Here is a 20935-nt window from a genome sequence, read left to right on the forward strand (position 1 = left end):
CACTATAAACTCTTGAGGACCAGGAACATGTTGTTGTATGTCCAACTCCTGGGCCAGTGCCTGACCATGATTTTGAAGGAGGTGACAAGTAGAAATTGAAGAAATTTATTGGAAATGTTCCAGATTCACATGATTTTTTTTCTACTAGATAGTAGAAAAAAATTGGGGGTCCAGTGCAGTGTCTCACACCTGTAATCCCAGCACTTTGGGAGGCTGAGGAGGGCGGATCTCTTGAGCCAAGGATTTCGAGACCAGCCTGGGCAACATGGTACGACCCCATCTCTACAAAAAAACAAAAAACAAAACTAACAAACCTAACTAGGTGTGGTGGTGTGCACCTGTAGTCCCAGCTACGTGGGAGGTTAAGGCAGGAGAATCACTTGAGCCCAGGAGGTGGAGGTTGCCCCAAGCTGAGATTGCACCATTGCACTCCAGCCTGGGTGACAGGAGTGAAACCCTGTCTCAGAAAAAAAGGGGAAAATAATTGGAAGAGTTAAGGCTAAGCTCAATACATTGAGCCTCAAAAGAATGATTCAGACAAAGGTCTTGAGTACTGAGACATCTGAAGCATGGAGATAGTGATGAAAAGCAGTCAGTGCTTTTAGTTCCCTCTTGCTTCTGTGTTTTGGGGTTCTGAGGTCCTTGCATGATAGAGAGGGAGTTCAAAGCAAGTATTTATAGGTTATTAGAATTGATTTTCTTTCTTTCTTTTTTTTTCTTATCCTGCTTCATTCCTTCATATAGAATTGATTTTTGTTATTTGTGAAACTGTCTTGTTCCACAGCTCTTGGATAAGCACAAGAATACAGAGAGCATGGTGGAGCTTCTGGATTTGTATCAGTTGGAGGATGAAGCCTACAGCAGCCTTGCAGAAGCTACAACTGAACTCTATCAGTATTTACTACAGCCATTCCGAGACATGAGAGAACTCGCCATGCTACGAAGACAGCAGATCAAGGTATTTTTTAACTAGTAGCCTGCCTCTTTCATAGTTCTCAGCCTGAAAGGCCATGTGTCATCCACTAGAGGAACTTCAAAAAAAAAAAAAAAAAGAGAGAGAAAAAGGGGCACCTGGTCCTATTTCTGCAAAGTTTCTTGTTTGGTAGATTAGGGTTTTAGCCTGAGCATCCATTCTAAAGCATCTCAAAAGGCAATTCTGCTGAGTAGCCAAGGTTGAGGATAGCCCAGAAAGTAATGTGTTCAAGTTAGCACAAAGTTGTAAATACAGTGGGAAATACCTATTTTTCCCTTTCCTGTACTTTCCTTCCTCCTCTAGTCGTGTCTCTTCTTTAATGTTTTGGAGACTGTGTAGTCTTAGACTTCATTACCAGAAATTTTGGGCAGGCTGAGTATGGTGCCTCATGCCTATAATCTCAACATTTTGGGATGCTGAGGTAAGAGGATCACTTGAGCTCTGGAGCTTGGGACCAGCCTGGGCAACATAGGAAACCTGTCTCTACCAAAAAAAAAAAAAAAAAAAAAAAAAAAAAAAAAAAAAAAAAATCAAACTAGCTGGATGTGGTAGTGCATGCCTGTAGTCCCAGCTACTCAGGAGGCTGAGGTGGGCGGAAGATTGCTTGAACCAAGGAGGTTGAGGCTGTAATCAGCCATGAATGTGGCACTGTACTTCAGCCTGGGCAATACCTTGTCTCCAAGAAAAAAAAAAAGTGTTGGGAACTTTTTTTTGAGGTGGGATCTCATCATATTGCCCAAGCTGGTCTTAAACTCCTGGGCTCAAGGGATATGCCCACCTTGGCCTCCCAAAGTTCTGGGACTACAGGTATGTGAGCCACCATACCTAGCCAGTTATGGAAGCATTTCTTTTCGAAGAACTCGTTAGGTAAGTTTTAAGTTTTTAATGGCAGAACTTTAAATACATGATTTTTTAAATTAGTATATGAAGAAGCATATTACACCAAAAAAATTATTTTCGGCTGGGTGCAGAGGCTTGTACCTGTAATCCTAGCTCTTTGGGAGGCCAAGGCAGATGGATCACCTGAGGTCAGGAGTTCAAGACCAGCCCTGCCAACATGGTGAAACCCCGTCTCTACTAAAACTACAAAAAGTAGCTGGACGTGGAGGCTGAGGCAGGAGAATCACTTGAACCTGGGAGGCGGAGGTTTCAGTGAGTCTAGATCATGCCATTGCTCTCCAGCCTGGAGGACAGAGCAAGATTCCATCTCAATAAATAAATAAATAAGTAAGTAATTTTTTTTCCCTCCACAATATGGGTGAAAAAACACTTTTTGAGATAAGCATTTAAGGGTTTGATTTTATAGCTGACCTTAAATGTTACATGTAATTCACATATGAATGGTGCTGAACTAGAACACTAAAATTGTCTTTTTACATAATAGGTTAAGTTGGAATATCATTATATAAGATTGAGTCTTTGAGAAAATTAGCAATTACTCTAAGAGCCTTATGCGTGGGGACAGGGACAAGTATATTTGAAAATGTATGTGAAGGTCAGGTTGTCTGTCTTATATTCTCCTTACTAATGTGTCAGGGTGGAGAGTAGGACAGTCACATGACTCAGACGGATTCCTTATAAATACCGTTGAAAGATACTGTGCTGCCAGCTTTTTGGGGGGTTTTGGTTTTGTTTTCAGTCAGTCAGTTTTATCATAAATTTGGCATTTGGGTTAAAATGGTAACATGGGGAAAAAATGGTAACATGGAACAAAGAATTTTTAGATGCTGGAAATTTGTTTCTTTTTCTTTTTTTTTTTTTTTTTTTTGAGACAGTGTCTTTGTCACCCAGGCTGGAGTACAGTGGCATGATCTCAGCTCATTGCAGTCTTGATGTCTGGGGCTGAAGCAGTCCTCCCAGCTCAGCCCCACAAATAGCTGGGACCATGGGTGTACACCACCATGCCCAGCTGTTTTTTGTTGTAGTTTTTGTAGAGACGGAGGTCTCCCTCTGTTACCCAGGCAGGTTTCAAACTCTAAATTTAGCCTAAGCAATCTGCCCACCTTGGCTGCCCAAAGTGCTGGGATTACAGGCATGAGCCATTGTCCAGCCTGGAAATTCCTGTTTTGTTTCTTTTCTTTTTCTTTTTTCTTTTTTTTTTTGAGATGAAGTCTCGCTCTGTCGCTCAGGCTGGAGTGCAATGGTGCGATCTCGGCTCACTGCAACCTCTGCCTCCCGAGTTTAAGCAGTTCTCTGCCTCAGCCCCCCGAGTAGCCGGGATTACAGGCACCCACCACCATGCCTGGTTAATTTTTCTATTTTTAGTAGAGATGTGGTTTCACCATCTTGGCCAGGGTGGTCTTGAACTCCTGACCTCATGATCCACCTGCCTTGGCCTCCCAAATTGCTGTGATTACAGACATGAGCCACCATGCCTGGCCTGGAAATTCCTGTTTCTTTAAATTATGGATGTTTATCTGAAGAACTTGACTAGAAGGCCATTAATAAACTGGAAGACATGAACACCCACCTACTTTAGACTGCTGCATTGTTTAGCAGACAGTCCCTACAGCATAGCACTGACTATCCAGAATCTATACACATTCTTTCATATACTTATATCACAATTTGTATTGGGTATTAATATTTAGCAAATTGTCCTACTTGTCAGGCTGTATTGTCCACTAGCATCACATAACTGCTACCTTTTTCCTGGATAGTAGAATGTAGGTGAAGAGGAACAGAAAACATATTTTGAAAATTTGTCTTTTCTGATAGTAAAAATGGTATTTCACTGCATTTCTTTTTCTAAGACATTGAGAAAATGCCCCATCAACCATGATTATTCTTTTATTCTTGATCCTACTTGTGAATTTGCAAATACAAGTTTAACAAAGTCAGTTAGATTTAGTTAGCAGCTCATACATTGCATTAGATTGAGATGTGTTGGCTTTACATAGATTAGCTAATTTAATTATCACACAACCTTGTAAGTTAGGTACTCTTATTATTTTATTTTCCTACTTCATAGATAAGAAAACCAATATTGGCATAATTATGTACTTGTTCACAGCTAATTTGTAAGTGGTAGAACTCATAACAGTACTCAAATCAGGTATCTCTGATTCCAAAGATTTTTTTTTTTAACTGCATTACTGGTTACTTGTTACTTTCAAGTTTAAAAATCTGTATGGGCCAGGCGCGGTGGCTCATGCCTATAATCCCAGCACTTTGGGAGGCCGAGGCGGGTGGATCACGAGGTCAAGAGATTGAGACCATCCTGGTCAACAAGATGAAACCCCGTCTCTACTAAAAATACAAAAATTAGCTGGGCATGGTGGCGCACACCTGTAGTCCCAGCTACTCGGGAGGCTGGGGCAGGAGAATTGCTTGAACCCAGGAGGCGGAGGTTGCGGCGAGCCGAGATCGCGCCATTGCACTCCAGCCTGGGTAACAAGAGCGAAACTCCGTCTCAAAAAAAAAAAAAAAAAATCTGTACTCAGATTTTTTTGTAATTACTAAGATCTGTTAGTAATAGAATTTTTTTTTTTTTACTTTTAAAACCTATTTGTTAAAAACTGAAACACAATCACACATTAGCCTAGGGCCTGCACAGGGTCAGGATCATCGAGATGTCACTAGGCCAATCAGATTTTTCAGTGCCAATATAATTTTATCAAGCCCCCATTGTATATGTATCTCATTGTTGATGGAAACATCATCACACTTCACATGACTATAATAGAATAATTTTCAGCAATGCAAAGGAATGAACTGATAGACACGGCATGGATAAATCTTAAAATCATGCTAAGTCAAAGAAGCAAATACAAAATAATATATAATGCATGAAGTGGGGATGGACTTCAAAGGGGCACGAAGAATCTTTTGTAGGTGATGAAAATGGTCAGTATATTTGATTAATGTTGTTTCAGAAGTGTATACAGATGTCAAAACTCACTGAGTTGACCATTCTAAATATATTCACTTGTTTGTATGTAAATTAAGCCTTAATAAGATTTCTTACAGGAAATATGCTGAGGAAAGGATGCCTGACACAAAGAGAGGATAAAGTTTGTGATACCTTTATTTGAAATTCTAGATATGATCATTCAGATCTGTACTGACAGAAAACTAAATAGTTGTTGCCTGGGGTGGTTTAGGGGAAATTGACTGAGAGGGAGCAGGCACCAAAGACATCTTTGGAGAGATTATTTAAATCTAGATTTTAGTGGTTGTTAAATGAGTGTATAAATTTGTCAAAATTAATCAAAATTTACACTCAAAATGTTGCCTTTTGTATGCAAGTTATATCTCAATAAAGCTGATGTTAAATGCAAAGAATGTACACACTTATATAAGAAGCACACAAAATAAGATGATAAACAGTGCCTAAAGATACATGTAAAAAGAGGGACTATCTAGGGCTTCACTATTGAAGAATGAAGAATTTTCAGTAGGAAATGGGTACGTTACAATCTCTTTTGAAGAGATTGGAGTGGAGAATATTCCTGATAAAGAGATGTACAAAGAAGAATGGTTTAGTGCTTGTACTTAGTGCTTGATCCAGGCAGTGTGGTATTGGCAGTTACTTAATTGAATCTTTACACCAATCCAGCACCACTGATGGTTGCTAGAAAGTAGCATGGTTGGGCTTGAACACATGCATTTGATAGCAAAACCTGCTGTTATCCACAGGGTGTGAATTGTTTGATGTGCCTTTAGTCTGAGGATTTATAGGAAATAAGAGGAAAGATGGCTGGAATGCTGTTACATTCTGTGGACAGTTGTGTCTGTTCGGTTCTAATCAGAATATCAGACTGGTTACTTCCTCAGAGAGAATTATTATTACTGTTATTACTATTTTATTTTTTGAGATATGCTTTCGCTCTTGTTGCCCAGGCTGGAGTGCAATGGTGCGATCTTGGCTCACCGTAACTTCCCCCTCCTGGGTTCAAGTGATTCTCCTGCCTCGCTCGGCCTCCCGAGTAGCTGGGATTACAGGCGTGTGCCACCACGCTTGGCTAATTTTGTATTTTTTAGTAGAGACGGGGTTTCTCCATGGTAGTCAGGCTAGTCTTGAGCTACTGACCTCAGGTGATCCCACCTGCCTCAGCCTCCCATAGTACCGGGATTACAGGACCTGAGCCACTACGTCCGGCAGTCAGCAGAGAGAATTTAATATAAAGAATTTGTTTGTTCAAAGATATGCTTGAAATGCTCTAAGAAAGGGGAAAAAAAAAAGAATTTGTTAACTAGGTATAAAGTTGTTAACCAAATAATTGACCTTTTCTCTGTATGTAGAGCTTGATTTCCAATGGTTTCATTAACCTAGGTATTAAAGTATGATAGGAAAGAAGGCAACTTGGCATCCCAGATGTATAATGTATTTATATGTGTTTTTACATTTAATATTTATGATATTAACATATACTATCTCACCTGTTAAGCATTAAGCAGCTTCTACCAGCATTATTTTAGGCCTGGAAGTCTTTCTGAGATAGACACCTCTTTAGGGAGCCCACAGATTGTAAGTCTACTATAGTAGGTCTCAAAATTTTGATCCCCTGACTAGCAGCATCAGTATAGCCTGGAACCCTGTTAGAAATACAAATCCTTGGGCTTCACCTCCTCAGATGTCTACTGAAACTCTAGGAATGGACCTTGGCAGTCTTTGTTTTGACAAGCTTTCCAGGTGATTATGCTACACACTTAAGTTTGAGAACCACTAGGCTAATAAAATAGGACTTGAAACAGCTTAAGGATTTCCCATACTGAACTGAAGGCTACAGTTTTTCAGGGTCAGAGCTTTTCTGGGTCTTAGCAGTTGGCTGGAGCATTAAAGCTGTGAAACTTCAACAGCGTTAAGAAGCACAGAAAGCTTGTTTGTGTTCTTTGTATTTGTAGCTATAAACACATTGTGAAGGTAAAGATGTTAATCCAACAACAAAGTACAAGTTACTTTCAAATGAAAGTAAAATGAAGTTGAAACTAGATGAACCCATAGATTTTTAAATCCGGTGTCTTTAATGGGTCAGAGCCAGTTGGCCTTTACTCATCATCTTGATCAACCATAAGCCCTTCAAACAGATTGTCCAACTTATTTTTAAATATTCCTGAAAGTAAATAAGCTAGAAACTGAAAGTCACTTGCATTTCTTTCTATTGTAGCCAATCACCTCATTTTGCCAATTGTCTCCTGGTAAATTCTTGAATGTGCATTTCATTCTTATGCCAGCCTTCAGGGCAAGTCTGTAGGTGCCTTTCTGTGAAATAGAAAAAGGCACCCACCCCACTCACCCATCAAACTAATTAGAAAAGAGCCCCTTCTCATCAAGTGTAGAAATACACATGGCCTGGCAAAGTGCGAGCTGCATTTCATTATCTACTTTGCCCCCTTGGTCAGGTCCTATTTATTGTGCAGGATGCAATTTTTACCACTGTATCCATCTGCTGCATGCACGCTACGAACTATGTAGTGCCACCATTATACATTAAGATACTCTTATCTCACCTGAGCTATATTTTCCTTTAGTTCACCTGTGTTTCGATTTCTCTTAACTTTTTTTTAAAAGCATAGTTTCTCACATTTGGATATAAAAATGTCTCAATATTTACTCTGAATATAAAAACCCATGAATACATGCTGCCTAAGCTAATCATGTTGTTAGATCATTCAAGAGTCATCTTCAGGCAACCCCAGGGCCTGGAAAATTTGCATTATAGATGCTGTTACATTAGTATATTCACAGTTTTTTCCGCCTCATATTTTTCATGATGGTACATTCACTGATTTATCTTGGCATTTGTTTTACCAAAGAATCTAAGGTGGATTTCCCCCCTACTATGTTTCTTACATAAAAGCCAGTATCCAAGTGCTGTACTTCACAGTAATTCCATGCCAGGAAATTTGTATTTATAAACTAGTTTGACTATCCTAGCTGGCACACACTTTTTTCCATTTTAAAGACAGGCACTGTTTTCTTTCTAGCACTGAAATTGAAAACAGAGGTGTCATTGTTTTTAGCACATGATCCAACTAACCAGTGCTGCACATCTTCAGACTTGCCAAGTTAGGAAAAGTACTTAGTACCCTTGCTTAATGTCTTAGGTACAATAAACTATTAAACAAGTTCCTTACCAATTGGCTGCAACATTAAAGCTATGAAACTTCAAATCAGTTAAAAAAAAAAACAGCATTAAAAAGCATGGAAAGCATGTTTGTGTTCTGTGTATTTGTAGCTGTATACATATTATAAAGCTAAAGTTATTAATCCAATAAAGTACAAGTTACTTTCAAATAACACAGGATTAAAAAAAATTTTTTTTTCCTCTTCCAAAAGCCAAAATAGGCTGGGCGCAGTGGCTCATGCCAGTAATACCAGAACTTTGGGAGGCCAAGGTGGGCAGATCACCTGAGGTCAGGAGTTCACAACCAGCCTGGCTAACATTGTGAAACCCCATCTTTACTAAAAATAAAAAGTAAAAATAAAAATAAAAAAAGCTGGGCATGGTGGCTTGCTTCTGTAATCCCAGCTACTCAGGAGACTGAGGCAGGAGAATCTCTTGAACCCAGGAGGTGGAGGTTGCAGTGAGCCGAGATGGCACCACTGCACTCCAGCCTGGGTGACAGAGTGAGACTCCATCACAGGGGGAAAAGAAAAGCCATAATGCAAGTTTTTACAGTTCTTTTTCTTTCTTTTCTATTGATAAATGGTACAGGGACCTAACCATGCAAGTAAAAATGATTTTTATATTAAGATTTTTGAATTATGAACTTTCTTTTTATTAAATTTCTGTTCCATAGTTTATCTGTTGAGATCTAGTCAGAAAAACTAGTTATTTCAACAGAGAGAATCTAGTATAAAGAATTTGCTAACTTGGTATAAAGTTGTTAACCAGATCATTGAGGAGGCAAGAAAGTAATGCTAAGGTACCTCAGAGGAAGCAATTGTAAAAACAGCTACCACTCCTAGGGTTAGAGAAACAAAGGGAAGGGATTGGAATTATTAAAACTTAAGTGTAGAGGAGGAACCCTGTGGAGCTGACCTGAAAAAAAAGGGCATTGCTTGCCTGGTTTTCAATGGAGAGACCTAGTTCTCAGAGTATTCTGTACTGGGGGGTTGGTTTTTCGTGGGGTTGTACTATGAGCCTACGGTTGAAAAAACTGCAAATTAGATTCTGTTATTGCTTCAGAAAGGAACTGCTGATGGCTGCGGAGAAGTAAGGCTGGGGTGATGCTGACAGGAACAGCAGCCAGTTGAAGTCTAGGGATGCAGACAGAAGCATATCTCCTCCCTCTTCCAGGCTCTGCTATTGACAAAAGCTAAATGTGATTTGCAGTCTCAAACCTAGCGTCACAAGATAGAAGGATGAACTTGGAGATGGCTAGACAAGAATGCACGTAGGTCTTCGGACTTTAAACATTAGGGGGAACTAGCTTAAGGTCTCAGTTACAATAAACTAATTATGGATCTTTAACAGTTGGACAGATGTTAATAGCGGCCGAGTTTTAAAAGTCAGTTAAAGGCTGGGCAAGGTTGTGTGCACTTGTAGTCTCAGCTTGCTGGGAGACTGAGGCAGGAGGACACTTGAGGCCAGGAGTTTGAGGCTGCGGTGTGAATTGTGCCTGTGACTAGCCCCTGCACTCCAGCCTGGGCAACACAGTGAGACCCCATCTCTAAAGAAAAATCTAAAGTCAGTTAAAAAGCAGCTTAAAAGAAAAGCATAGTGAGCATTCGAGTATTTCACCATCCATATATTTGAATATATTAAGGTAGCAAAATATGTTATCTTCACATAATTGTCAAAGGATTTAGACTTTTCAAAAAAGCTATAACTTCTCTCATTTTCATTTGTCTTTCTTTGTATTGTTAAATACAGTGTAATCGTGTTGTTGAAAAAAAATCTTCTATTATAATATCCTGAGTAAGGGTTTTAAGTTTTGACTTGTAGCATTATTAAATTTCTATTCTGTACTTGTAAATACTAATTGTATGCTTTTAAACCTGTATGTTTTAAATTCAGAGGTAATTGCAATAAAAGAAAGCACACATACCGATTTTGTTGTAGCAAACAACTCGACTGGAATCCTTAAATCTAAGATGAAGTCTGAATATGCCATAGAGTACTTAGAATCCCACAGTGGTTTCCTGTCAAATAAAATACACACTCCTTTGCCTGACTTTTTAAATGTCTTTTAAGACAACCTCATATGATAACAATCTACTTTCTTAGTATCTCTCATTGCTTTTATTTTTCCCTCCTGAAAGCAAGTAGGCTGGACTGCCCTCTGTCCTTTAACAGGCACAAAAGTTTTTAGACTTTTGCTCAGGTTGGTCCTTTCCCCAGCATGCCTTTTCAGTGGTTTTCTCTACTTACATACCTGTCAAAATCCCACCCCTTCTTCAAAGCCATCTACATTTAATGAACCTCAGTGAAGTTTGTCCTCACCTACACAACTGATTTTTTAAAATATTTTTCTGAGACAGAGTCTTGCTCTGTCACCAGGCTGGAGTGCAGCAACGTGATCTTGGCTGGCTGCAGCCTCCGCCTCTTGAGTTCAAGCGATTTTCCTGCCGCAGCCTCCTGAGTAGCTGGGACTACAGGTGAATGTCACCACGTCCAGCTAATTTTTGTATTTTTAGTAGAGACGGGGTTTTATCATGTTGGCCAGGATGATCTTGATCTTTTAACCTCGTGGCCCACAACTGATGTTCTTTCCCCACAATACCTTTTATTTTTCTCAAAGGTGTTTTACCCAGAGACACACTTAGCCATCTGTAGTATCTGGCTAAAATTCTACTGTTAATATAAAATTCTACTCTTAATATTTCCAGATATTCTCATTATTCCATTTAGAAAGTCTGCCCAGACTGCACCCAGATCTCTACACCTGATGCTCCACTTAATGTCTTAGGCATGCTCATTCATGACTTTTTTAAAAAAATACTCTCTTTTTTTCCTTTTTTTATTAATAGAGATAGGGTCTTGCTATGTTGCCCAGGTTGGTTTCGATCTCCCGGTCACAAGCAGTTCTCCCTGTCTGGGAGCAAAAAGGAAAGCAGTTTTTGCATGACCCGACTCCCAAGTTTATCTTGCCCTTTGACATAGTGAGATTGGGTTCCTGAGACTTTATTTTCCTTTTACAAAATTGGTTAGAGAATATGGGTTGTAGGCTGGGTGTGGTGGATCACACCTGTAATCCCAGCACTTTGGGAGGCCAAGGTGGGGAGATCATTTGAGGTCAGGAGTTTGAGACCAACCTGGCCAACATGGCAAAACCCTGTCTCTACTAAAAATGCAAAAATTAGCCCGGTGTGGTAGCAGGCACCTATAATCCCAGCTACTCAGGACACTGAGGCAGGAGAATCGCTTGAACCTGGGAGGCAGAGGTTGCAGCAAGCCAAGATAACACCACTGTACTCTAACCTCGGCAACAAAATGAGACTGCTTCTCAAAAAAAAAAAAAAAAAAAAAAATACGGTAGGTTGCATTATTTCTACCTTTGGAATTAATGATAAGCTTTCTAGTGGCTTAATGATGCTTGATCAGTGTTTTCTTTAAGTGTGTCATGGGTGGGTTAAAATTTTGCCTGTTTTTTTTTTTTTTTAATTTATTCTTATAAGGTTGTCATTGGTTTCATATATAACTTGCTGATAACCATTTCTCTATATATGGTAAAGCAAGATTGTGTGTATAAGTGATCCATTGCAGTCCTTGATTGTACCTTTCTTCCGTGTTAAAACATACCTGTGTAGTGTTTTGAAATGTACTTTTAATATTATCACTTCTTTAAATTATGTTTTAGCATTCACCCAGTTCATTCCTGTCCATCCTTTGATTTTCATCTATCTGAGCTACCATGCCCGGCCTTCCTCTATTACTGTTATCTAAAGTCTTTTCAGTATGCACATAGGCTGATTTTTATAGTCAATCTGAAAATCCAAGTTTTCAATTGTTTTATTTAGTGGCTGTTAAGGAAATAAACAATTTAAATAATTTGGGGGGGCCCACAAATAAGTCTTAACTAAAAAAGATAGTTTATCATAGAGGAGGAAATAAATTCCTCATTGAGACAATTAAAAAACAATCAGTCTTAACATTTTGGTATGTATCTGTAGCCTATGTACGGAGTCGGGAGGATGGAAGAAAGAGCGGATTGGAAATAGGTTTCTGTGTCAAATATCTTCAGTATTACTGTTAATTCACTTGTTTTATAAATTAATAGCTTCTCCTCTAGAGCAGGGAAGAACAGGTATTCTTTGTGGTATATAAATTTTAAGTGTTTAAGGAATGAATGGGTAGAAGAAAGAAGTAAACTTCTTAATTTTTTCTTTTTCTCTCTAAAGATTTCCATGGAGAATGATTATCTGGGACCTCGAAGAATTGAGAGTTTACAAAAAGAAGATGCTGATTGGCAGCGGAAAGCTCACATGGCTGTACTGTCTATTCAAGATCTTACTGTCAAGTATTTTGAAATAACAGCTAAAGCTCAAAAAGGTAAGTTTCTCAGTAAAATTATCCATTAGGTATTTTTGAAAATGAGTGGTTAAGTATTTTATGTACAGAAAAATTACATAGAAAAATAGATAAGGATCACTCATAATCCTAGCGGTTAGAGAAGACCACTATTAGCAAATTAAGACACATCCTATTAGTCTTTTCTAGATACATATTCAAATATATATAATTAAAATATGAATTATAAATAATTATGTTTCTACTAACATACTGAGGAAAAAAGCTTATAAAACCACACAGAATAAATGTTTTCCTTGAAACTTTGAAAGTTAATGACACTGAACATGTGAAAGTATTTTTAAAGTTTCTAAAAGCTAATTTTACAGTGTTTTAACTGTGGAACGTTATTTCTGAGGACAAGTTGAAGACATTAGAATTTAAGATACTCTCAATTTATGTTTTAAAAATGTTATAAGCAGTTTATCATGACAGCAGGATTTGTTTTTCTCTGTGGCCAGTGAAATCTTTTTCAAATGCTTCTGTATTAAGTTGTTTGTCTTAATTTCTCTTTAAAAAATTAATAGCTGTGTATGATCGAATGCGAGCAGATCAGAAGAAATTTGGTAAAGCATCATGGGCAGCGGCTGCTGAACGGCTGGAAAAACTCCAGTATGCAGTTTCTAAAGAAACTTTGCAGATGATGAGAGCTAAAGAGATATGCTTGGAGCAGCGTAAACATGCACTAAAGGAAGAGGTAACAAAAATCATCAGAAAAATCAGAAAAAGCTACATTTGTCATTTTAATCTTTGTACAAGACATTTTTCTGATTCTATAGGCAGTAATTTTATGCTATCTCCATGAGATGAAAACACTTACAACAGGTCATTAGAAGAGTTAGCAGCATATTTCACAGCATCCCAGCGTTAGGGTTGGCAGCACTGCACTGTTGATCAAAGAAGCCAGCATCAGAACTTCTTAGTTGTTGTTAAGTTTTTTATACTGTGAAACGTAAAGATTTCCAGCAATTATTTTAAAAAGTTTCACTGACCAGAGAAATTTAGTGAAAATTTTAAGGTAGTGGCATTTTGTTAGGATTGATTATATAATGCTTTTATACCATTACATTTTGGAACTTCCCATTTTATTTCTACTGGAACGCACCGGTCTCCCCCATCTCCTACCTCCTCTCTACCCCCTATAGTCACTGTCTATCCTTTTTTTATTATTGATGTAGGTATAAATAAATATTCATACCCATTTTGTGGGTTGTCCCTGTTGACTTGAAACCACTGACTATGTATTTATTAAAATAGTATATTTTAGTCTCTAGAGAAGAATAAACCATCATCTCTGCTTTAGTTATAAGAATACAGCTTTATGTAAAATACATTTTGTTTTGTTTTGTTTTTGGCCTAAGTCATACAACAAGATGGTCCTCATTGACATTTTTAAAGTGCTTATACTTATCTACACTTGTTTAAGAAAAAGTATATGAAGTAACCTATAAGGTATACCTGTGATCTAGAAATCTTTTTATTGATGGATTTTTACTATAATTTTATTCCCTCGCCTTTTTTTTTTTTTTCCTGGCTATTAGAAGGTAAAATTGGAACTTGGCTTATCCAGGAAATGATTCACACTTTATATTCAGAATTGCTGTGCATGGATTTCATCTCCATCTTGTGTTCCCCTGAGGTATTTCTACTGTAATATCCTTTTCTAATTAGCTTGTTCCCCTCATGTTACTAGCTCTCTGGAGTGTCTTAAATTCTAGAATTTTTAAACTTAAATCCCTCTTTTTGCTTGAAATAGAGTACTACCTTTATTTTCATCTTTGTTGTTGTTGAAACAGTGTCTTGCTCTGTCACCCAGGCTGGAGTGCAGTGGTGTGATCACAGCTCACCTGAAGCCCCAACCTCTTGGGGCTCAAGTCCTCCTACCTCAGCCTCTCAAGCAGCAGGCATGCACCCCTACACCTTGCAAATTTTTATTTATTTACTTATTTTTTGTAGAGACGAGGTTTCCCTTTGTTGCCTAGGCTGATCTTGAACTCCTGGGCTCGAGGAATCCTTCTGCATTAGTCTCCTGAAGTGCTGGAGTTACAGGTGTGATTCACCATGCCTAGCCCGTCTTCATCATATTGTCTAGCATTATTGTTCTAACCTGACTAACATTGAGTTATTGTGTCGGTGGACAGCTGCCTAGGAGAGCAGCAGGGGAGGGTAAGATTTCTGACTACTCTTAACTGTAATCGGTCTAGAGTAGTAGAGGAAAGAAGAGGATGAAATGGACCCTGAGCGTTTGAGATGATTATCTTGGGGAGGGGGACTGTTATTCCTTGGGGCCATCCCGTTAATGTAATAGTGTGGATTGTGTTTGAATTCTTCACAGTATTTGTTAAAACTGCCAGTTAGTCATTCTTGGCCAGGTTTTTGCTTGTTTTGTATATAATATAGAGGGGTATTGTGCTTTGTATATATACACGTGTGGTGATGTACTGTACCAGTTTTATTAGCATTTATTTAACATGCCCACATTACTCATGAGAAAGAGAGTAAATGTGAATTATTAAGCCTATCCCAGAATCGTGCTTTGCCAGTAAAGGTTTTGCAAAACAGTACTACCCTGTGCTTTGTCCCCATAGGTTATTTTTAGAACAGAGTTCTTCCTGATGGGACAAAATTGAAACACCCAAAAAATGAAAATGTTTCTAATTAATTTAAATTTAATTTAAAAATTAAATGTAAAATATTTTGGAATATTTGCCACAAGCATAATGCCGTACTGGAAATAAATGTTCTGAATTAACACTGAAATATTAAATACTACCTAAGCAGGCAAAATTTTGTTTGACTTGAGAAAATTAACTGCTTTTAGGAGTAGATACTGTTCCTTTTAATTTATACCTCCTTTAACTGTTTGTGGGTATTTTTTAAAACATTAATTTAGTTAGTTATAATAGAGAGAGGGTCTCAATATGTTGCCAGGGTTGGTCTCTAATTCATGGCCTCAAGAAATCCTCTTGTCAGACTCCCAGAGTTCTGAGATCATAGGTGTGAGCCACCGTGTCTGGCGCTGAGTCTTAATTATACTCATCTTATCCCTTTTAGGTCATTCTTGCCACTTTAAGAATATGAGAACCTTATACTCAGAGTAATATACATATCTGTATACAGTTTTGCACACAATTTTATTAGGTTCTCAAACCATCTGTATCTGAAGCTCTTATTTCAGAATGACCCCCGCCATGTTCTGATTTCCTCATCAAAACTTGCCTCAACCAACATTTCAGGGTTCACAAAGCATGCTGTTGACTGGGTGATGTGGCATTTTGTGTGGGCCTTGCCAGAAAGTTCCAATAGCAAGGAGCTGTGATATGGTGGACACAGCCTGAGTCTGAGCAGAAGTAGGGTTTTTGAGGTGCTTGTCCAGGCAAGGAGATTGGTTTTTAGTTTTCATTTTATTATTCCATAGGTTCACACTATATATTTCAAAGTCTCTAAATATAAAAAGCTGAGTTCCACTGTAAAGGCCTTAGTTTATATTAAGTTCTGTTTTCACCATATAAATTCTGTTTTGGCAGCAGTTGGAGAAAAGTTGAAAATGTTTTAGGCCCTGTCCTTGGCTTCATGTATATTATCATTAAATTCTCAAACATAACCTTTTGTGCTACAAGCCCATAAACCTGAATTCCCTGAGAAGAGATACGTTTCAGAATCCTAGGTTTTGTTTTTAGATTTTAGAAAGGTGTAAGATAGAGCATATAACTCCAGACAAGTGTTGTTAATACATTAATGAAACACATGGTCACATTAAATGGAATAACTAAGGATTAAAAACAGTCTTATGAAAAATTCAAATCGTGTTTTTCCACAAATGGATTGTGAAATTTGGTTTGACATTAAATAAATCATGGAAAATTTCCGTTTTCCAGGATTTCTGTCATGCGGAATTCAGATAATTCTGTCAACTAGTGTTAACCCATATTTGTGCAGTTGTTATTGGTGGAACGTGTATCTATACTTGGACTTGTCTGGTACTAATTCTCATGTTCGTTCTTTCTACAACTTTTTTTGGTTGAAAACTTGCCCTTAACATCTTTCTGCTTATGCTTTCCAAGGCTTTTATGACCCCTAAGAAAAAAAAGACATAGCCTTGCTCTGTCACCCAGCCTGGAGTACAGTGGTGCGATCATAGCTCACTGTGGCAAGCTCAAATTCCTGGGTCTCAAAGACTCCCTACTGTCTCAGCCTCCTAAGTCATTGGGATTACAGGCACATGCCACTATGCCCATCTGTGACTTATTTTTAAGCCCTCATTTCATTTCTTGTTGACTGTACATTTTCTGTAACTCAAACAGTGGTGGATGCTCAGTGAGTGTTTTTTGAATGACTGATTCAGTCGACAGGTAGCTCTTTTAATAGTTCCTCTAATATCATTGGAATTTTCTAGCACAGTAGGGTGAAAGGCAGAACAAGGGCATAATAAGTTTGCATAGTTTGCAGAAAGTGCCATCTGGTTTCATGATAAGGTACAGTCAAAATAGGTATACATGAAAACTACTTTATCATTATTACACATAGAATGACTATGGAGTCAGCAGGGTGTATTGTACTTATGTGGATGTACGGACATGAATTTGTACTCCATCCCCTTTCTAGATATACTGTAAAACAATAACAACACTTTGATATTTTTTCCATATTTTTTGACTGGTAGTCCCTAATTTTTCCTAGTGGAAGAACACTCTTGTAGGAATCAGGTGAATTGAGTCTAACTCAAGCTTTGCTATTCATTACCTGAATCACATTGGGATGTTACAGTTTGGTTGGGGTACTGATATCCTCATACTTAAAGTATGTTTAGAAGAGTAAAAGTTGAGCTAAGTTAATTTTTAAGATAGCCAATATTTCCTCATTATTTAATCTACTTTCAGGGCTTCTTTCTTCTTGCCCAGGAAAGCACTGCTCTCAGGTATAAAAAAGACACCCCCCACTTTTGCACCAATCCAGAAAAAAAAAAAGACACCCCCATTGTGGCACCTACCTTTCCTGCACTGCTTCATTATCTGGAATTAGTTCTCTTTACTCTGGATTGTGTTTCCCTTAGTTCTGTGGCTGTCAGCTGAGGACAGGAAAACTCAGTCTGGAAATTTCAGATGTTAAAACAGTGAAGAAATTTGGAGCAGGGTGCCCACTCCATACCTCTTTATGCCTTATACTAAGGATTTTGCTTCTACATTGAAGATTAGAGAGACTTCAGAGTATTATATTGCCCTCACAGATTTCTCTGAGTCATAGCATTTCTTTCTCCTTTGCTGATCTCATAAAAGCCCTATATATTCTGGCTGTACAACCCTTTAGCTTTTCCCAAAAAGTCCACCCCTGACCTATTTGTCCTTTCAGAGGTTGGGATTTAACAGACTCCTTCACTGCTTGTCTTCCTCTGATGAGATTTTGGTCATCTTTAGACCACAGCCCTTGGCAAATCTACCTCTGGACTCTTGGTTTAGATAGAACTCACTCAACCAGAAAGTTGGGGTGAGGTCACTGCTTATAAGAGAATACCTACTTTCTTTCTCAGTTTGATTTTTGATATTGTGTCCTGGTAGCGCTGTATTCTCAAGTGCTTTTAAAGTGCACTGGCCCTGGGCAGCAGTCAGAGTACCATTCTCTTTGTGGTTGAGACAGCTAACCGTGTAAAGGTATGTCACTGGAAGACTTTCAACCTTTTTCCTTAGCCAAGAGATTGGACAGGAGAGACAAACTTACAGAGTGCTAGAGGAAGAACTTAGCAGAGCATCCTGAACGTAGCAGAAAATCGTCACTTAGCTGGGTAGAACCAGAGTAGTGAAAATGAACTAATAGCCTGGATCTGAACAGTATCACTGGAAAGTAATCTTAGATTAAGGTTTTTAGACTGGTTTACACTAAGGTTTTAACGTAATGATTCCTCACTTGAGAATAAAGCCTTCTGACATTAGGTATCTTACCTGTTTGTATGCTGTGATTAATAGAGTGTGTGGGTGCAGGTATTAGAGCAATGTATATCCTACAGCTGTGTTTCCAGAGCTGGGCAAGAGCCCAAAGACAGTATGAAAGGGATGTTTATCATCTAAAGTGGCAAGTCCGTGAGTCTCAGGGTGGACATTATTCCTTGGTTCTTATTTTATGACTTAGGACAAAAACAACAGTTCATATTGTTCACATTTCCCTCCCTACCTGCTATAATTAAACATACTTTGGGGTTGTTATATTCATTGTTTGTCACCCATAAAATATTTCCTAATGCAGCAGGATCACTCACAGTCTTAACACTTGGATAAGCTATTAAGTATCCACTTATAAAATATTAATAAAATAAAGTACCACTGTATTTAATTCAACTGGTTATTTTAAAATTTTTACCACTGCACATTTAGAGTGGAGCCTAACCATAAATTCTTGTGAAAGGGATTTAAAATTATATCTTAAGAAAAAATGTTCTAGTTATTGGGTAAGACTGTGTAGATATCTAGACTGTAAAGCAAAAGTTGGAATTTTCTTTAAAATGTGTTCACTTTATGTGCTGACAGGTTTTACCAACCTCGTCAGACAGAAGGGATCATTTAGAAAAATAAGAATTCACTGTCTTTTTCCCTGTGGGCCATCCCTGACAGCCAGTCAAGTATTTCTTTGGTGTTCTGGGACCCCAGTGATGTCCCACGTGAGCTCATAAACAATACTCTTAATTTTCCTTTTTGTCTCCCCACCCACCCCCGCCACCTTTGGCTGTCACTCCTTGGGAAGCCACTTGAATCCAGGGCTCCTCACCATTGCTCCTTTAGATCTGAGGGCACACTGATGCCCATGTTGGGGCTTTCCTGGAGCTTCTAAGCGTGAACCTTTAAACTACCAAAGCAGTGGTGTTATGTTCTTGGAAGAATGCTTACAGTCTCACTCTAGAAAACTAGAACTATGCTTGTTCTTTACATCTCACTGACTCCTGAAAAGCTATTCCTTTGGCTTCTTTTATCTGCCTTTCTCCATAGAGACAAATAGCCCTAGAAAGAGTAGGGTTAGGAACCAGTTATCTAAAGCACACTTTCCCCTTGGTGGTCTCTTTCAGATTCCTGGCAAAAATTTTCCCACTCCAGGACCAAGAACTGACCAACCAAACAAACCACGGAAGACCATCTACCACTTTATGAGCCATGCCCAGACATTTCTGAATCTCACTTTAAGTTCAGCCTAGGATGTTGATTACATTTACCTAGAGAGATACCTTATGGATTACAAGGATCTCCATCTAAAGCAATTCTCTTCTGCTGTTCCACTCACATACTCTCACCTCACTCTCTAGTCAATAGATCCCAGAACCTAGCCAGGCTGTGAACATAGAACAAAGCAAAACACCAGATATTTGGCATTAAATAGCTTTGACCATTATTGTAAATATCTGAGAATGACCCAGTCATTTTCATATATCTCATATGAAAAAAGCGACTACGTAACTTAGCATCCACTTTTGAGAGTGAAAGGGGGCATTATTAGCATTTCTAAACCAGATTATAAATATCACCATAAATATACATAAGTATGACATAAACATTAAAACCTTATTTTTACCATGTTTGCCTACTTCCACAACCACATAATATGTCTTGATTATTACTGTTACATATATGTATTTTTAAAGTCTAGATTCCATGCCCACAAGTTTCTTTCTGAAATCAGTTATTTAGTGAGTTTATGCTGTCTGATTAATACTAGTTGTTGTTTTTTTTTGTTTTGTTTTGTTTTGTTTTGTTTTGAGACAGAGTCTCACTCTGTCACCCAGGCTGGAGTGCAATGGTGGCTCACTGCAACCTCCGCCTCCTGGCTTCAAGTGATTCCCCTGTGTCAGCCTCTTGAGTAGCTAGGACTACAGGCATGTGCCACCATGCCCAGCTAATTTTTTGTATTTTTAGTAGAAATGGGGTTTCACCATGTTAACCAGGATGGTATCAATTGCCTGACTTCATGATCTGCCCACCTCAGCCCCGCAAAGTGCTAGGATTACAGGCATGAGCCCCTGCACCTGGCCTTAGTATTAATTTTTAATACTAACTTGATTTTTTTTCTTGTCCCCACCAGCTAGAAATATTTTAATTTGTATTTTCAAATGCAGATGCAGAGTTTGCAGGGTGGTACAGAAGCCATAGCCCGATTGGATCAGTTAGAAGCTGACTATTATGACCTGCAACTTCAGTTGTATGAAGTACAGTTTGAAATCTTGAAGTGTGAAGAGTTATTATTGACAGCGCAACTAGAAAGCATCAAAAGACTTATATCAGGTATGGTGTGCATTTAACTGCATAAGTTTACAAAAGATTGAATATGTGAGAAAATGCATATGGATATCAGATATGTTTCTTCTGTTAAGATGTTAAAAAAATTGTTTTTTATAGGGATAGATGTCTAGCATTTATTGAGCACTTACTGTTTGCCAGATACTGCTAAATACTTTGCATACATTCATTCTATGAGGTGTATTAAATAATAATCACCATTTATAAAGAAGCTTGAGAGGTGATGGCTT

At 38.3% G+C, this 20935-nt stretch overlaps 1 protein-coding gene across 1 annotated transcript in view; it reads left to right on the forward strand.

Moving 5' to 3' along the window:
- Nucleotides 1-20935, forward strand: part of JMY (junction mediating and regulatory protein, p53 cofactor) — a 103912-nt gene that overhangs the window by 55867 nt on the left and 27110 nt on the right. Inside the window, exons 2-5 of the mRNA XM_021673224.2 lie at nucleotides 785-958; nucleotides 12264-12414; nucleotides 12960-13129; nucleotides 20525-20690. Of these exons, the coding sequence (XP_021528899.2) occupies nucleotides 785-958; nucleotides 12264-12414; nucleotides 12960-13129; nucleotides 20525-20690 (661 nt within the window). The remainder of the gene's footprint in view (nucleotides 1-784; nucleotides 959-12263; nucleotides 12415-12959; nucleotides 13130-20524; nucleotides 20691-20935) is intronic.

The sequence above is a fragment of the Aotus nancymaae genome, unplaced genomic scaffold, assembly GCF_030222135.1.
Source record: "Aotus nancymaae isolate 86718 unplaced genomic scaffold, 86718_ANA_hifiasm-v0.15.2.pri h1tg000014l, whole genome shotgun sequence".
Classification (NCBI taxonomy): Eukaryota; Metazoa; Chordata; class Mammalia; order Primates; family Aotidae; genus Aotus; species Aotus nancymaae.